The 20,262-nt window shown below is 32.2% G+C and overlaps 1 protein-coding gene across 4 annotated transcripts in view; it reads left to right on the top strand.

Annotated features, from left to right (window-relative positions):
* Positions 1 to 19,186, top strand: part of LOC132756465 (solute carrier family 28 member 3-like) — a 35,080-nt gene extending 15,894 nt beyond the window's left edge. For 3 of the 4 annotated variants that reach the window (XM_060747541.1, XM_060747542.1, XM_060747540.1), the window contains 12 exons: positions 489 to 636; positions 1,293 to 1,524; positions 3,742 to 3,895; positions 4,395 to 4,586; positions 5,135 to 5,296; positions 6,556 to 6,681; positions 8,024 to 8,154; positions 9,880 to 10,054; positions 11,668 to 11,791; positions 12,752 to 12,888; positions 14,698 to 14,878; positions 18,770 to 19,179. In XM_060747541.1, coding sequence (XP_060603524.1) covers positions 489 to 636; positions 1,293 to 1,524; positions 3,742 to 3,895; positions 4,395 to 4,586; positions 5,135 to 5,296; positions 6,556 to 6,681; positions 8,024 to 8,154; positions 9,880 to 10,054; positions 11,668 to 11,791; positions 12,752 to 12,888; positions 14,698 to 14,878; positions 18,770 to 18,795 — 1,788 coding nt within the window. In that variant the 3' untranslated portion in view covers positions 18,796 to 19,179. Of the gene's footprint in view, positions 1 to 488; positions 637 to 1,292; positions 1,525 to 3,741; positions 3,896 to 4,394; positions 4,587 to 5,134; positions 5,297 to 6,555; positions 6,682 to 8,023; positions 8,155 to 9,879; positions 10,055 to 11,667; positions 11,792 to 12,751; positions 12,889 to 14,697; positions 14,879 to 14,951; positions 15,133 to 18,769 lie in introns of all 4 variants that reach the window. The other variant, XM_060747543.1, reaches the window with a different exon arrangement.
* Positions 19,187 to 20,262: the final 1,076 nt, after the last annotated feature.

The following is a 20,262-nucleotide window of genomic DNA, read 5'->3' on the forward strand; positions in this document are numbered from 1 at the left end:
TTTCCTCGTTTGACTAGCTAAGGATGCGGACTTGAAAGTTGCACGAACTTGTTTCTCAAGCAAATTCCAATAGATATGCTCGTTATATACTTATATATCAAAAATTGAAAAGCATTAATGAAATTAGTACATTTTCTCATTTTCTGTATTTTCACTTCAAAAATTTACGTTTTCACTACAGTGATATATATTTTCCGTGTTTTCAATGGAACACTGTCGGACTACTTTCTTCTAAATTCAGCCAAAAAAACAAAATAAATAAGAAGTCTTTGGAACCTTAATGTGAAAAAAAAGAGAAACAAAAATATAACAAACAGAAAATCAAAGTATTTTGTTGCTTAAGCTAGGGATTTATTTTAACCTCAAGGTATGAACATTATTATATTGAACACTCATTAAGTATTCATTTTCATACAACTCGACGAAACAAAATTCTATAATTATAAAAAGAATTGAATATCCTCTAATTACACATTTTCTTTGCCTAGACCCACGAGAACACCATGAATCTAGATGATGACGTAGTACAGTACGAGGAGTCCAGTGATGACGATGACGAATACCACAACAAATTAACTCGTACTATAGGTGTAACAAGACGAACTGTCTTTGTGACGTATGAGGATCATAAGACAGGTGAATACACGAGGCCCAATCTTATTTGTACGGGGTGGGGGCTTATAGTATAGCCAGATTATATGTACTAAGTATTTTGATGTTCTTTCGCTTTTGTTACATATGCAAACATCCCACTTTCCCTGTCGTCACAATATGAAACCCAAGGATAAATGAACCAATGTAACAGCATCTGAACGTGTCTTTTTTCTATCACTATCCCTTTTTCATCGTCATAATAAGTAAACCCCAGAAACATGAAGCCAGCCAACGAGCATGCTCTATTTCTATCCCCGGCAGACAGTGAGGTAACTGAAGTTTGGGTAAGTTATACCAGCACTTATGTGAATTTATGGGTCTGACACATTTTCTACAAACTATGATTCCATTACACAGTTAAAATATTAGCAACACTCTTGAGTATTCTTAGTGGTACCTACTGGACAATAATACTTGCTTTTCAGTGTTTCTGTCTTCAATTTTTATATTTCGTTAACTACAGTATAAGTCTACTCGACACTCAACTTTAATATCTTTCGTAGGTCTATAACAGTAATGTTTTCTCGATACCTCTTTTCCATTTCCATATGAGAATGGACTTTTTATGCAAGTAATAATACTTAAAAGATAAAAACAAATTTTGTTTTTCATTTTATCTCTGCACTGATTTTTTTCAGAGTTCTGGATCGGGTTTTGGATATTACTTGCCGTCCTGTACTTTGCTTACTTCATTTATGCGATGGTAAAGACGTTTGACGTCGATGACGAAGGTTCAATGCGCCTACTTATTGTTACTATTTTGGGAACAGTGTTCGTTATTGGACGTGTTCTATGGGGAAAGTTTATGACTGAGAGAGAATTTACCATTTTAGATTCGCAAAATCCAACTTTTATCAAAGTAAGACTAATGTAAGTATTTCTAGATATACATTTAGTTGGTATTTCGCTCATATTCGTCGAATATAAAGTACTTTCCGTACTTATACGAAATAAAATGAAGTAAGTTATGAACCCCGAGTATTCCGTCGTAAGCTTTTAAGATAAGAATAAGCCTTCGCGCACAAGCTTAGATAAGTAAAAGGCCTAGAAGTTATATAAATATGTACATACAAGCGTTTGGACATACGATCGCAAACTAACGTAAGTATGGACATACGATCGCAAACTAACGTAAGTATGGACATACGATCGCAAAATAACGTAAGTATGAACATACGATCGCAAACTAACGTAAGTATGGACATACGATCGCTAAATAACGTAAGTTTGGACATACGATCCAAAATAAAGTAATTATGGACATACGATCGCAAAATAACGTAAGTATGGATATACGATCGCAAAATAACGTAAGTATGGACATACGATCGCAAAATAACGTACGTATGGACATACGATCGCAAACTAACGTAAGTATGGACATACGATCGCAAACTAACGTAAGTATGGACATACGATCGCTAAATAACGTAAGTATGGACATACGATCGCAAAATAACGAAAGTATGGACATACGATCGCAAAATAACGTTAGTATGGACATTCGATCGCAAATTAACGTAAGTATGGACATACGATCGCAAACTAACGTAAGTATGGACATACGATCGCAAACTAACGTAAGTATGGACATACGATCGCTAAATAACGTAAGTATGGACATACGATCGCAAAATAACGAAAGTATGGACATACGATCGCAAAATAACGTTAGTATGGACATACGATCGCAAACTAAGATACGCATGGAACTTAGATAAGTATGAACATACGAGCGCAAATTAACGTAAGTATAAACATACGATCGCAAAAAATAACGTAAGTATGGACATACGAGCTCAAATTTATGTAAGTATGTATATACGAGCGCAAATTTATGTAAGTATGTATATACGAGCGCAAATTTATGAAAGTATGTATATACGAGCGCAAATTTATGTAAGTATGTATATACGAGCGCACATTAACGTAAGTATGTATATCAAGTAAGTCAATTATTCTTAAATTTTGGGTAAAAATTCTAAAATCACCCGATAACCATATCATAAAGTTAATATACAATATGCTCCGAAATGATACTGAAAATAATTTATCCTATAATGGAAATAATTGGGCATTCAACATTAGAGAAATGTTAAACCATTTAGGCATGACTGATTTGTGGCTTAACCAAAATACTGACATAATAAATTTGACACAAATTAAACAGCGTATACACGATAATTTTACACAGTCGTGGTATTCACGCATTAATAACACACCAAAACTGTGCTCATACTCTCTATTTAAACATGATTTCGTGTGTGAAAAATATTTAAATGAAATTTCAGAAGCTAAATTTAGAATAACCTTATGCAGACTAAGAACCTCGTCACATGATTAAAAATAGAAACTGGTCGGTACATAAATACACCTAGACAAGATAGAATTTGTACAAATTGTAATATGCGAATGGTCGAAAATGAATATCATTTTCTTTGGTTTGTCCCAAACACACAGAAATTAGGAATAAATATTTAAAACATTATTACTGTAGATGGCCTTCATTAAGAAAAATTGAAAATTTATTATTAACAAAGTCATCTAAAGAATTAATTGGTTTAGGCAAATATGTTTATTTTGCATCGTGTAATAGACAGAGAAATTAAATTCTTTTTTATACTTCCCGTGCTAACTTTTATGTACTTTTTATATTTGAACTTGTATCACTGTTAACATTATATATACTTTATGGCTATAATGTTGTTATAACATTTATGCAAATAAAATGTTGTTGTTGTTGTTGTATATACGAGCGCAAATTTATGTAAGTATGGACATACGAGCGCAATGTAAGTATTTATGTACGAGCGATAAATTAGGTAAGTATGGACGAACGAGCGCAAACTTAGAAAAGTATGGACGAACGAGCGCTAACTCAGATAAGCAGATGCGGGTAAGCTCCGAGACCTTGACGCGAAAGTTTAGGTACGTTTAGGCCAACAAATTCAAACATATTAGCAATTCCATTGTGTTTACTGTATACTTTATTTTCATTAATTTTAAAATCGAAGACCGTTCTATAACTATGCTTAAAAATACGTAACACAGTCGTATAACTTTTATTATGACATATTTTTATTGCAGCCTGTACTGGTGTTTGGTCATTGGAACAATATTATTCTTCATAGCGTTCATCATAGTTGACGTTGCTATTGATAGGCCGAAAAATCTTATCTCAGCATTCGGCATGTTCGTTTTCGTCCTGGTGTTCTTTGTGTTTTCCAAAAATCCTACAAAGGTACAGCAGATTTTCCTTGATTCTCTTTTTCTCCAATCTTTCACACATAACTAAAATCCAACAAGGTGTGCATAACATTTGAGACACCATTTTCATTATAGCTCTGTTTGCTTTATTGTAATTTTATTTTGCACGTTTTATCAATTCTTCTCAATTATATTTTGAAATTCTTATTTGAAGGTTTCTGCTTATTTACTTTTTTAAAGTGGTTTGTTTTGAGATTTGGCGGCATAATTTATTTTAAACTTATTCAGTGAAGCATGACCTATATAGTGTATATACAATACGAATTATCATAGATTTATTCACTTTTTAAATGGCATCAGAAATGGTATCTTAAACGACCAAGACTGTTTTAGTTTGTTTCTTTACCCTTTGAAATAAGATTTCTGAAAGGGACTGCCTTCCATTTGCCTATCAGTTATAAAGAGATAATGATATTATATACTCTTTTATCACTTATTAGTTTGTTGCTGATTATTATCATTGTTTTGTGCAGGTTCAATTCCGGCCAGTGTTCTGGGGCCTAGCGCTCCAGTTTTACTTTGCATTACTGATTTTACGGACGGAGTTTGGGTATCGGGCATTTGAATGGCTTGGTGATAGGGTGAGAGAGTTTCTGGCACACACAGACGCCGGGTCAGAATTCGTGTTCGGAAGCGAATATGAACACCATTTCTTTGCCTTCAAGGTATTTTAATAATAGTATATGTATTCCTAAGATGACGATAACTGTAAGAGAAACTAGTTACTGTATTGCTTTCATCCTTTATCTTCTTTTGGAAAGTCTTAAAGTTACGATCTGATATAAGCAAATATTTGAATGATAGAATAACTCAATATTTCATGTATGTAAATTTAAAACTGATGTGAAAAATACATGGATCTACTGATGGTGAAATGTGTCTCTTGTTGTTGTTGTTGTCAAAAGTTAGTTATTCTTCTTTCAACATCAAAGGGAATGAATTATTACAAGTTATTACAAGTTTTTGATAAGTGTGTTTATATTTATCCATTTCCAAAATTAATAAGAACATAATTTTGACTTCTACGTTTATTTAAGTTATTTTCGCTCTATAAAAGTTGTAAATAAGATTAAAATACTCTTTAATGAAATCAATTGATCAGATGCTATTGATTAACATAACCTTTTTCCTAATCAAACAGCTAATACATTATAAAAGTTTTAATCTAACATGGAATCTGCCTCTTACATATTTTTATTGTTTATCATTGTAGGTGCTTACAGTGATCGTGTTTTTCAGCGCCATGATATCTGTTCTATATTATCTCGGTGTGATGCAATTCGTCATCAGACACTTGGCAAGATTTCTGGCGTTCTGTTTGGGTACTTCACCCACCGAGTCACTTAATGCGGCTGGTAATATTTTCATCGGTCAGGTAAATACAGTTACTCTCGCTTTTTAGGAAAGACCGGTGGAGAGATTTCAAGTCCATGAATTCCTGATGACATCTTCGTGAATTCACAATTTAAACTCGTGAATTCATATTTTCAACATACGGAATTCACGATTTCACTATCTCATCTTCATGAAGTTGAAATTGTAGATTCATGATGGTGAGATCGTGGATTCAAAAAGTTGAAATCTTAAATGCGTGAAGTGGAAATCGTGAGTTTATGAAGATGAAATCGTGAATTGTGAAGTTTTGTAATCGGGAATTCATGAAGTTGAAACTACGAATTCGTGAAGATAAACCAGATAATTCAAAAAGTTGAAATCTCACCACCGGCTTTTAGTGGGGTTTTATCTACGCTTAGGGGGCAGGGGACCTAAAAATGAAAAAATTTGTATTTCAGTGTGACCAGGTAAATACAGTTACTCTCGCTTTTTAGGAAAGACCGGTGGAGAGATTTCAAGTCCATGAATTCCTGATGACATCTTCGTGAATTCACAATTTAAACTCGTGAATTCATATTTTCAACATACGGAATTCACGATTTCACTATCTCAACTTCATGAAGTTGAAATTGTAGATTCATGATGGTGAGATCGTGGATTCAAAAAGTTGAAATCTTAAATGCGTGAAGTGGAAATCGTGAGTTTGTGAAGATGAAATCGTGAATTTGTGAAGTTGTAATCGGGAATTCATGAAGTTGAAACTACGAATTCGTGAAGATAAACCAGATAATTCAAAAAGTTGAAATATCACCACCGGCTTTTAGTGGGTTTTTATCTACGCTTACTATATACTTCTTCTTTAATTATGCCTCTTTGTACTTTTCATTCTGTAAAAGAAACAGTACTGTTAATGATACAACTTGATAACAGTCTATTTATTAATCGTTCTCTATTGTCAATAAAGAAGAAACTAGAATATTAAAGTAATAGATTGATCGATTCTTGAACAGAAATTTTACACTTTTTTACACTGTTTTTATTTCTGACATAAATAATTACAAATGAACATCAATCAGTTCACCATAATATTAAACTATATTCGTATATCCAACGTCTTCAAATGACTAAAGTTTTGAGGCAATCATACAAAGTATTTTGATTGAAAAGAATCAATGAGGTGAACATAAAATGAAGTTTTGAATACACCTGTTCTTTCTTACAGTGCCTCATTTCATTTTCTGATTCCATATCTTTTAAAGATAATGATTAACAATTGATTTATGTGTTACTTTTCTTCAGAGCGAGTCACCTCTAATGATCCGACCATTTATTAAGGAAATGACCAAGTCAGAGATTCACGCCGTCTGTACCGGAGGGTTCGCGACCATTGCCGGCTCTGTCATGGCTGCTTATATTCTTATGAACGTAAGGATTTTTAAGTTTACTTGTCGTAACGTACCGTTTGGTAAAGTTATTATACAGTGTTGAGTTCAATATGCATTCTTCTGGACGAGTACACAGTTGGTTAACCAGCCATTAGTTAAGCACATTATAGTGCATATTAGAGTACGAGGGAAATAAAATCTGTATTGCAATTAATATTTATAATGGCCTTTTTATTTTTAAACCAACAGGATATTGCATTGTATTGTTTTGTATTGTTTTGTATTATACTGTATTGTACTGTACCGTACCGTATGTTGCATCATATTATATGATATTATATTACAACATATCATATCATATCAGATCAAATCATTATTTTTTATATATTATATCATATCATAACATATCATATCAGTATCATTGTATTGTATTACATTGCAGTGTATTTGTATTGTATTTTTTATTCTATTTTATTGTATCATGTAATTTCATGTCTTAATGACACCAGTATATAGTCTGGCCAACAAGCATTTTAACCGAATAATTTAGTAATGGTTGTTCAGACACTAAACGCCGTACATACTGTACCGAATTAAAATCTAAACATTACTGTAACTATGAATTATCAACATATTTAACGTTAATTATTTCTGACAAAAATTAAGTTTTATTAAAATTTCCTGTTCTTGTCAACGGCCTATTCATTTTAGAAATAATGAATATACCTTAAATTTGCTAAACAATCAAGGTTTGGTGAAAGCCACTTAACAGTATATACATGTACATGTATATGACTTTATTTTTTACAATGTTTTAAGATTTCTTTATACGTGGGATTTAACCGAAGTCTCATGTATTAGTCAACCATAAAACAGTTGTATTTACTGTAGCGATCATCACGTTTAATGAAAATGTATTTACAACAAAATCCTAGTTTACGTCGTAAATAACTATTTTTCTTTCACGCGCTATTAATTATTAATGTAGAAATGTTGAAACGTATAGAAATTTACAATGTGTATTTAATTGTCAAAATATATGAAAAGTTTTCAACTGTTATACAAATTCTGACAATTTAACGCCTCTAATGGTGTATGTATAAACCTTACTTCAGGTATTAGCCCTCTAATTGGAAATGTTACTATTCTTCTTTGCCAATTAGGGAATAAATGGCTTAAAAAGGAACAGAATAATGTTATAGTTTGTTTTCGTACACTATTCATGTAACAACTCGTTTTCTAAATCAAATAGACTGCAGTAAGATTATAGAAAGAACATAATCATGACTGTTTCTTAGTTGAACCCTTGTGAAAAGCCTATTGTTGAGCTGTACTCATTTGAAATGCCTTTTGTTGAGCTGCTGTCTATTGTTTCATTTCAGGTTCCACCAAACCATTTATTGTCAGCTTCAGTAATGAGTGCCCCAGCTGCCTTGGCAATGGCAAAACTCTTCTATCCTGAAACAAAGACAAGCAAACATCGTGCCGAGGATGTTTATAATATGGAGAAAGGGTATTTTCTTATTAATATTATCTACTGAATTGCTTTTTGCTGCTTTTGCAACTCCACCAAACTGAATAATTGTTTTGATATCTATCTCGGTGAGTTTCAAGCACACGAGTTCTTGTAAAGTCCATGATAACCAACGTATATTGAACGTCAATTGGTCAATTACATGGGCTTATTTAATAAAACTATACAAAAGCAAAATTAAGAAATATGTTTTTAACGGGACTTCATTGAGTTTTTTGTATGACACGACTTAGAATAACTTTCTAAGATTACTGTTTTCCAGACCAATAGCTTGAGATGCATTGCTCCAAAATAATTATTTTAATTGTGAAATACCCAAAATTGAAAATCGGACGAACAATAGCACAAAAAATACGATTTAAATCATTTTTTTCTGTGCACATTTCTTAATCATCTTTAGTATATTGCATTGTTTAAAGTGCCCCTGCTGATCTGTTTAACAACTTGAATTTTACGTTTTAAAGGCTTTGTACGTCAGTGGAGTTTTTTCTAACTAAAACAAAATACAAAGGAATATGATGAATCGTCATTCTTACTGAAACTGCTTAACGTTAACTTTATTCCCTAATCTGTTCGTGGTGTTGTATACCAAACAGGTATAAGGTCTAATATAATAATTATACAAAAACATGACAAGAATGCACAAAATGCACAAAATAATAAACTAAAGAGTCGGTATATACAGTGCATATGCATTGTTCATTGGAATAAACTATTCAGGGTTTTTTGTGCCCCCACGTTAGTGGTGGGCATTTAGATTTACCCTTGTCCGTCCTTCTGTCCGTCCATCCGTCCGTCCTCCGTCCGTCCGTCCGTTCACTTTTGTGTCGCACGTAACTCAAAAAGTATTTGACCTAGAGTCATGAAACTTTACAGGAATGTTGATCAGCATGTGTAGTTGTGCACCTGGGTATTTTCGTCTGGATTTTTTTAGTATTTTCAGAGTTATTGCCCTTGACTAAGTAAAATTTTGCAATTTTCAACTTGTGTCGCATGTAACTCAAAAAGTATTTGACCTAGAGTCATGAAACTTTACAGGAATGTTGATCAGCATGTGTTGTTGTGCACCTGGGTATTTTTGTCTGGATATTTTTAGTATTTTCAGAGTTATTGCCCTTGACTTAGTAAAATTTTGCAATTTTTAACTTGTGTCGCATGTAACTCAAAAAGTATTTGACCTAGAGTCATGAAACTTTACAGGAATTTTGATCAGCATGTGTAGTTGTGCACCTGGGTATTTTCGTCTGGATGTTTTTAGTATTTTCAGAGTTATTGCCCTTGACTTAGTAAAATTTTGCAATTTTCAACATGTGTCGCACGTAACTCAAAAAGTATTTGACTTAGAGTCATGTAACTTTACAGGAATATTGATCAGCATGTGCAGTTGTGCACCAGGTATTTTCGTCTGGATTTATTTAGTATTTTTAGAGTTAATGCCTTTCACTTAGAAAATTTTTGCAATTTTCAACTTGTGTCGCAAGTTACTCAAAAAGGATTTGACATAGTCATTAAACCTTATGGGCAGGTTGCTCAGCATATTTAGATTTGCACCTGGGGTTTCGCTTGTGGATTTATCCAGTATTTGTAGAGTAATTTCCCTTGACTTAGTAAAAAGATTGATAGAACAGTGGCGCGGTGGGGGCACCCGTGTCCTTTGGACACATTTCTAGTTTTTTTTTTATATGTTTTATACTTTGTTTCTAGGACAGAGTCGAACATCATTGAAGCTGCTAGTAACGGTGCGTCTATTTCAATCAAACTTATTGCTAACATTGCTGTTAACCTGATTGCTTTCCTTGCCATCCTGAAGTTTCTAGACAGTACCCTCATCTGGCTGGGCCACAGAGTCGATATGTATGATCCAGAACTTACATTCACGGTAAGTTTAAAATGATTCGTTCCTTGTGCATTTCGTAAACATTTAGCTGTTGTAGCTGTGTATTCAAAGGCCGTTTATGCCACAGACATTTCTTATTTATTTTTAAAAGCTGCTTATTTTTAGTGTACTTTTATGGATTCAAAAAAGTAAATATTTTCCAAATACATGGATTATCTTTATCTTCTGGTGATTTCGTACTAAGTACAGTTATAGTAATTAAGCATTTTGTATGGATGTCGAAATACTAAATTGGTTTCATTTTGTTACTTTATGTTATTTTATTTCGTATCTAGCGCCATTGTCTTTAGGTAACAGGTATCTAACATGTTTGAAACCATTATTTAAATGCTATAAAATTCATGTCTGTCTTTTCTTAAAGAAGTTTGTCTTTTTTAAAAGAAGTTTGTCTTTTCTTATAGAAATTTGTCTTTTCTTAAAGAAGTTTGTCTTTTCTAAAAGAAGTTTGTCTTTTCTAAAAGAAGTTTGTCTTTTCTTAAAGAGGTTTGTCTTTTTTTTTAAAGAAGTTTGTTTTTTCTTAAAGAAGTTTGTCTTTTCTTCTTATAGAATTTGTCTTATTTTTAAAGAAGTTTATCTTTTCTTATAGAAGTTTGTCTTTTCTTATAGAAGTTTGTCTTTTCTTAAAGAAGTTTGTCTTTTCTTAAAAAGTTTGTCATTTTTAAAGAAGTTTGTCTTTTCTTAAATAAGTTTGTCTTTTTTTATTCTCTTTTAAAGAAGTTTGTTTTTTTCTTTAAGAAGTTTGTCTTTTTTTTTTAAAGAAGTTTGTCTTTTTTTTTAAAAGAAATTTGTCTTTTCTTAAAGAAGATTGTCTTTTCTTAAAGAAGATTGTCTTTTCTTAAAGAAGTTGAGAAGTTTGTCTTTTTCTTCAAGAAGTTTGTCTTTTCTTAAAGTAGTTTGTTTTTTCTTAAAGACGTTTGTCTATTTTTTAAAGAAGTTTGTCTTTTTTTAAATATGTAAATCGTCATTCGTTTCTGAGGCACAATGTGCCTTTAAGTTCTTCAAATAGTAGCTACACATTGTAATTTACTGTTTTGAACTGAACATATTCAGCGAACTTATTATAAAATTGTCACGTCATACAGCTGTTACAATATTAGTGTTTATGTTTTTGTAGTATTTTGATACGACACTTACATAAGAGTTCAGAGTTTCTTTCTGCATATCTATTGTAATCATTTAATATATGTGTATATGTCTGCATGCGCACTGTTTTAGATAGTCGGGCTCAATGATATTATCCATATCTCGTTTTCATGTAGAAAATGTGCTTATAAACGAATATCGACAAATTCGTTTTGTCCTATCTAATCCCCGACACAGTTGCAACTTGTTTAATCTTTCGATAATGAACGTATTGATTAATATCTCTTTTAGGAACGGTGATGCACCGTGAAGCTTCTGCGTGCATCTGCGCAGTCTGATCAGGATCCATTCTGTTCGCTTACAAACCCTATAACAAGTAGAGGAACTGATAGCGAACAGCATGGATCCTGATCAGACTGCGCGGATGCGCAGGCTGGTCTGAATCCATGCTGGTCGCAAACCCATTATGTTGGTTATGTCATGGCGCGGCTTAAATTTATTTTACTTTTCAGCTTATTTGCTCATATTTGTTTTATCCGGTGTCTTGGTTACTCGGTACTGACGTAGATGACGTGAGAAAAGTTGCAGGAATGATTGGAACAAAAACATTTTTGAACGAGTTTGTTGCTTATGGAGGTAATATAATATTTTAATGTTAAAAGCTACATGTACATCCGTATATGAACACCACATTTTGCAAACGGACACGATTAACAAGTATCGATGGTATTGACAAAAATGCATATATTATGAGTTATAAAGATCGTTGACAGGTTATATGACCATATATAAACGGGTATTTGTAAATATAACCCGAGCCGTTAGGCGAGTGTTATGTTGCAAATAGCCGTTTATATACGGCCATATAACCTGTCAACAATCTTAATAACGAATATATAATACAGCAAGCGTCATTTCTAGAGAAAAAAGTAAGATTCCTTCATGAATCGACAGCGGCTGTGTATATAAAACTATATAAACGTCACGATTATCCAATGAAAAATGACGTTACAAACGTGCAGTATTATAAGTAAGTTTATATATGTTTAAGAATAGTGCCTATTGCAATGATGATACAAGTTGACTTGGTCTTAGGCATATACCTCTTGAAACAAAACAAAAATGAAGTAGATTAATGTGTAATTATTCAGTTTTTTCTTCTTTTCTTTGCATATCAATCTGACTGCAGTCAATTTATAAGATATTCTTTGACCTAACCAGTTTGTTTTTTACAACAATTAACATCAGAAAAATTAAGCATACTTTTGCAAAGATTATGACGCCATTGTTATTGTTAAGTTTAACAATGATTAAACATTTCCTAAACATTTCCAACGTTAATGTTTAACATTTTATACACGCTAAGTCTTGCACCAATACCTAAGAATGTTTGAAACATATACATTGAACAAAATATTATAAGAGTCTGTTTTTTGTTGTCTTCTTTCCGTGTGATCTTACTATGCACGTGTAACAATATACAATGCATTTCTTCAATATACCTAAGATGTATTTTGTTGTATTATTATCTTCCCTCTAATATTTATCCATCTTTCCTCGTTTGTGAGCCAGTACTTACATACTTGATGTTTTCAGAATTGAGTACCTATATCGGTAACACAGCCAAATACAACGCTTATCTTAGCGACGAGACATACAACGGCACGTCACACAAAAATGATGACATTATCATTAATTACACAGGCGAGGTTCTTGTAGGGGGCATTTTATCGGTAAGTTTTGAATATTCACCAAAACATTAAACATATCAAAGTGGTTTAATGAGTAAAAACAGGAATCTTGCTTAAGTTACTACTTAAAATAAAACTATACTGTTTTATATGTAAAATATCATTCACTATGGTAAAACCAGCATCTTTTATTTGTTTCATGTGTAATTGTAATTGATTAAGTGCGTGATTTACGTTACATCTCATTTATTTATCCCTTTATCTTTTCTGTGGTGACTTTTTTTAATTGAGCTATTATCACATCGAAAACTACTATTATTTTTGGACCATTACTTTTAAAAAAGCGCATGGAATACATTGGTTCTAATCATACTTAAGATTTGAATCGTTTAACTTGTATAATAGACCAGAATTGAAATGGATCGGATATGAATATTTTCTGATTGTTTTAAAAGAATGCGTATGTCAAACTGATAATATAAATTATAAGACAGTGCACAATAAGGTCAGACTGCATAAATAGGCTGTCCTCAAAATATATTAATGTTATAGATAAGTCAATTAACGGTGAAAATTCAGAGGAATATATCACTTTTAAACATGTAAAGGTTATAAGGGACGCAATTCCATCTTATTATACTAAAATAGATTTCTCTCCCCTACTAGGTATTATTGGCATATAATTATAACTTTAATGTAATTTAGATGATATGATAAAGTGTTTCTTACAGTATATTAGATACAAGCTTGATATCATGTAAGTATATGATCGTTACTTGAGGAAAAACTGTTTGTTTCACTTAGTTTGTTATAGACATCTGTGTGTATTGATCAGACATTACTGTAAGATATATACTTCTCACCTACTTTCTTAATCATTTTAAAAACAAGAATCACTTACAGTGATACAATGTTTCTTCATATCTGATGTTTCTGATAAACATTCTGAAGTACAAAAACTATCTACACTATCTTCTTAATTTAAACCATCTGAATGATTCTTCGGGGTGGTATCTCTATTTCAAAACAATGAGAACATGGCTATAAGCGCATCCCTGCACTTGCTTAGTATTCGATTTATAGATTCTGCACTTACTCTTCAGGGGTCTGAGCATTCAAATGAAATTTGACGTCACTGAAGTATATGTCACGAGACACTAGATACCTGTTGTTTATTTTTCTTTCAAACATACATTTCATGCTCTCTCTCTTCCCTTTGCAAAAGGTGAATGGAGTTGCAATAATGAGGGCAAAAGGACTTCCCTGTTATACCTTCTTGTTTGATTCTGTATGTGTTTTCCCATCGCTATAATTAACAATTTTGAGATGCCAAATACGTACTTGTCTTTTGCAAACGAAAATTAATTTTAAGGGATTGCCCTGAGGTTTTTTGACATGATAGAGCTGAAAACAATTTCCCAAGAATAATATTCCATTTGATGTAGGTCTTGACTAATAACTTATGTGCAAAATATCAGATAATTCGCTCGTTCCGTTTTTCCAGAATTATGATTCTAATTGTGAGAAATGATCGAAATCGAAAAGCGTTGCAATGCCTTTGACTCAAATCGAGCTAAAGATAACGCAAAAAATGACTTTCAATTTATTTCTGAGTATATTTTTTAATTATCTTTTGCATATATTTCTGATTTAAGTTTCCCAGGTCGTTTATGTAAAAAAATCAATTTGTATATCTTCATGCTTTTGGACCTCAGTGGAGTTTCTTTAATATTTATTCACATGTTTTTATATTTGATTAAATAATGTAAATTTAGAAAACTTTTGCGATCAAATGTAAAAAGGTTTTAAGGCTTTAGTATCATTTATTATGAACAAATTTCATCATTACAGGATAGATCAGTTGTCGTAGCTACATACGCTCTTTGTGGATTTTCAAATATCGGATCAATAGGTATTATGCTTGGTGCCCTTGGCGCTCTGGCTCCCAGCCGGAAGAAAGATATCACCAAAGTTGTCGTTCGTGCAATGATTGCGGGCAATGTTGCATGCTTTATGACGGCATGCATAGCAGGTAGGTCATGGTTTTCTGATCCGACAAATATATTTGATATCAAGAAATAATATTCATATTGCTTTCTTTACAGGAAAGGTCAATAGTCATTTCAACGTACGCCCTTTGTGGCTTTTCCAATCTGGCATCAATTGGGGTAATGATAGGGGCGCTTGGGGCAATGGCCCCGAACAGAAAACGGGACATCACAAAAGTCATTATAAGGGCAATGATAGCGGGTAACGTTGCCTGTTTTATGACGGCGTGTATAGCAGGTAAACAAAGCACGTTCGGGGGAGGCAACTTGCATGGCATGCTTTTATTGTAATAATATCTTTTGTGGTAGTTCGCCCATCCTACTGTTAACTGTTTTAGTAATTAATGTTTAGTCATTTGTAGTTGGTTATTATGTGAAGACAGTTTTATACATACAGATATGATTTAATACATAATATTATAAACATATATATTCTGGTTGTGTACTGGTAAGTCATGTCCGTTTTGTCCGTCCGCGGAAAATAGTTACACACAACATGTTTGTGGAATTTCATCGATTGTATTAAAAATAGTTCGGTTCTCATGTATTGACACAGTATGAAAACAAAGATTATCACGATGGGAGGGGAGTGGGGGGGGGGGGGGGGGGTCTGTCCATAACAATGTCTCAAAGCACATGCCTTATTTAGTATGTGTTTTGCTTATTTATTTGCTCTCTTAATGCAAACTGTATATAAACTGAATACTTCCGCGGTTCAGCCCTTAAATTATTTTAGTTAAGGATAAAAGTTTAAATGTTAAGCAAGTTCATTTAATTTTCATAAAAAAGAAACAGGTCACGTTTATTTATTACTATGGCGTTTATTATTTACTATGGCGTTTATTATTTTCTATGGCGTTAATCTTTACTATGGCGTTTATTATTTTCTATGGCGTTTATTATTTACTATGGCGTTTATTAATTACTATGGCGTTTATTATTTACTATGGCGTTTATTAATAACTATGGCGTTTATTAATTACTATAGCGTTTATTATTTACTATGGCGTTTATTATTTACTATGGCGTTTATTAATTACTATAGCGTTTATTAATTACTATGGCGTTTATTAATTACTATGGCGTTTATTAATTACTATAGCGTTTATTATTTACTATGGCGTTTATTATTTACTATAGCGTTTATTAATTACTATGGCGTTTATTATTTACTATGGCGTTTATTATTTACTATAGCGTTTATTAATTACTATGGCGTTTATTAATTACTATGGCGTTTATTAATTACTATAGCGTTTATTATTTACTATGGCGTTTATTATTTACTATGGCGTTTATTAATTACTATGGCGTTTATTATTTACTATGGCGTTTATTAATTACTATGGCGTTTATTATTTACTATGGCGTTTATTAATTACTATGGCGTTTATTATTTACTATGGCGTTTATTAATTACTATGGCGTTTATTATTTACTATAGCGTTTATTATTTACTATGGCGTTTATTAATTACTATGGCGTTTATTATTTACTATGGCGTTTATTAATTACTATGGCGTTTATTATTTACTATGGCGTTTATTATTTACTATGGCGTTTATTATTTACTATGGCGTTTATTATTTACTATGGCGTTTATTATTTACTATGGCGTTTATTAATTACTATGGCGTTTATTATTTACTATGGCGTTTATTATTTACTATGGCGTTTATTATTTACTATGGCGTTTATTAATTACTATGGCGTTTATTATTTACTATGGCGTTTATTATTTACTATGGCGTTTATTATTTACTATGGCGTTTATTAATTACTATAGCGTTTATTAATTACTATGGCGTTTATTATTTACTATGGCGTTTATTATCAAACTGAATATGAGATAATAATTATCTCACAAAGAAAAATCTGTATGTCTTCAAGAGTTGAACTATTAATAGCATGTACTATAAAGTTATTGTTAGACAAAGTAGTTTACCCTTAAATGGCAAACTGTTTATTACAATCAACGCTTCTGCATAAACGCCAACGCCAAACGCGCTTTAAAAGTAACGCTCATTATTATTACTTTATTTGGAATTTGCTGTCAATTGCCCATTATTTGCCTGTAACTGTCAACTCCCCTGCTGTCCCTAAGGCCATACGCATTAAATTTTAAATTTAGATATAGAAAGGAGGTGAAAGTTCATAAGCATGTTAGAATAGCATCCTTTATCAAAAAATAGATATGTATGCATGTAACCTTGTAGTAATGTAAAACAGGGAGATTGAACTTGTGTAATAATGAGTAGTTGATACTTATTCAATGGGTGAATCTTTGATAGTTGCCCTACAAAGTAGGCAGAGACAACGAGGAAGAGTTACACACCCTAGCACAAAGTGAAGACTTGAAAAACAGTCACTTTCCTGCAACAAACAGCACTTTTCAGGGTTACCTGACCTTTTCATATTGTCTCGGGTTACTGTACATTAAACTTTTCATTTATGACTTCACAATGACATTCTTTTGCCTCAAAATTCACATCTTTGTCCAAAAATCCGTGACAGTAACACGGAGGTAACTATTCATCATTTTATGGTTCAAAATTAATGACTGGTGACATGTCCAGGGTCCATACTCGACAGCGAACGCTGCATTTGGTAGCCTAAACAAGCGGATGAGTACTCACTTAGCAAAAATTACATAGTAACTGACATTCATGAATAAAAAGTAAAGATCATTTAAGCTTTAAAGTTGCAACTGCTTAAGGATAACATATATGGTACGGAGTATTTGCATCATGAGAGAGTTTTTTCTAATAGATGACTAAAAACGTGAACCTTCACAAGGTTTATTAAAACATTTTTTTGTTTCTTATGTTAGAAACCATTGATGATGATCACATAAATTCCAGCCCGCATGCTTAGCTTTTGGATTGTGGATAAGTCGGATCTTTTTTTTTTAAAAAAAAATGTGTTCTTTTTTGCAATAATCTTGACTTTTAATATTAATTGATGCGCGTCACGACAAAACCAACATAATGGGTTTGCGACCAGCATGGATCCAGACCAGCCTGCGCTACCGCGCAGTCTGATCAGGATCCATGCTGTTCGTTATTAGTTTCTTTACTTGTTATATGGGTCGTAAGCGAACAGCATGGATCCTTATCAGACTGCGCGGTCTGGATCCATGCTGGTCGCAAACCTATTATGTTGGATTTGTCGTGACGCGGCTCATTTATTTTTTTCAAATTTTCATGAACGAACACACATTCCGAAAAATGTTATAGGTTGTAATATGTATAATATTTATTAACCATTTTATTGGGATGACTACTGAGATGCCTTTATTTGATCTTCTTACGTATTAATGCCATGTTTTCTTATGTAAATGCGGTATGTTTGCTTTGCTATTGAAATTTACAGCTCCCTTAATGATATACAGAAGCAAGAAAGCAAGAAATTTTCACAAAAAGCATAAGGCAGTTGGTCGAATCAAAGAACTATGCAAAAAAATCTGGAAACAAGATGGTCGTTCAGATGATCCTCATTACATCACATATTTTGTTTCTATAACATTTATACATTAGGATATTGTGGTAAGATGAACACACACAGTTCAATTCATAGATAAAACCAGAGCTCAGTAAAAAAGAAAAAAAGGGGAAAAAAGTAAAAAAGTAAAATGAGCAATTACTTTAAAATCATCGGGTTGTATTGTTGATTAAAGAATATCAGTATCATATTTTTATATCTCCTGAGCTCGTGAGAACTTAGCAGTCTTCGTATATATTTTCTGGGCGGAAAGTAAAGGTGACCGGAAAGCGACGGAAATAGCCGAACGTAATGTTTGAACTATTTGCTGGATAGAGTGCTTTCCTGAAAAACATTATTTAATATTTAATATCTTCGTATTTCATTTATTTTAGGTCTTCTTTACAAGGGTCCTATCTAAAGAAGTTGCTCAATGGACTATGTGTTATTTCGTCGAATTCAAAATGGACATATTCTGCAAACTGTACACATTCAAAGGAAATATTGTTTTCTTGTTTATATTTTTATATATGTTTGTATATAACTTTTATTCCAGAGTTTATTTTCATATCTTTTTTATTTGCACTTTATATATGTTTCCATTTTTATCATTTTTTTATATATAAGATAAAAAATTAGTTTTATATTTTATCTCATTCATTAGATATTACTATATGTGTTCATACCTTAATTTAGTTGTAATGATTTTTATAACTGAAACTATTTTTTTTTATCAAATAATTAAATGGACGAACCATTTTACAAAAACCATTTTACAAAATGTTTAACCATGTATTTGATTTGCCAATAAATATATGCTTCAATGACAAACTATTGATTTCCATTTATTTGTAATATGTATAATATTGCTATATATTATACATCGTTTTATGACATTTATTATCAAGAAGTAGTAGTCATTTGAGTACAAAGGACCGATGGGGACATTTCAACTTCATAAACTCCCGATTTCATCTTCATGATTTCACGATTTTAACTTCACGAATTCACAATTTCAAATTCATGAATTCACGATTGCAAATTCACGATTTCAATGAGTTCATGAAGTTGAAATCGTGAATTCGTGAAGTTGAAATCGTAAATGCAATTTGAGTTGAAATAATGAATTCATGAAGCTGAAATCGTTAACTCGTGAATTCCGTATGTAGAAAAAATGAATTCACGAAGTTATAATTGTGAATTCATGAATATGAAATTTGGGGTTCGTGAAGATGAAATGTCCCCGGCGGTCTTTTGGCAAAGCAAACAATGTTTTGTTATTATACTTCATTTAAATTCTGAGATATAAATATTATTATCATAAGTTCTCTCATGCTCTCATGATTCGCATAAAAATCATTGCATTGAAATGTAGTACAAAAACGAAGCAAAATGAACTTCTCGGACATCCATCATGTGAGAAGCTTCAACTGTAACTTGAGAAATTTCTCCTGTAAAACATGTAATAAAGATGCATAACTGTGTCGTATACGAGATCATTTCTATCAACAGTTGTTTCCCTTCCAACAATGTCAACCTAAAAGTTTGTTTTGATCCCTATATAACATATCTGTAGTTAGATAAATAAAGTTCTTTGCTTCTGCGTAGCTGTATACAAATCGTTATTGACCTACGCTTTTAACCAAGTTCATGATTATCTACGTCGGTGAAAACAGCAAAACTTTGTTCTTTGCTTGGTTATAAATTTATAACCTGAATGCAGACCATGTATAAAACCACTTTCTCCTCGTACAATACATAAATATTTTATTCGCAGAAAAGTTATACTGTTTTTTTTTTATTTAGAGTAGGTGCTTCAGTTACCCCAATTTCTTTTCGCAAACAACTAACGAATCAGGCACACTTGCATTTCAAAACTATCAAGTAA

Source organism: Ruditapes philippinarum, unplaced genomic scaffold (genome assembly GCF_026571515.1).
Source record: "Ruditapes philippinarum isolate M1 unplaced genomic scaffold, ASM2657151v2 ctg1362_1_1_1_1, whole genome shotgun sequence".
Lineage (NCBI taxonomy): Eukaryota > Metazoa > Mollusca > Bivalvia > Venerida > Veneridae > Ruditapes > Ruditapes philippinarum.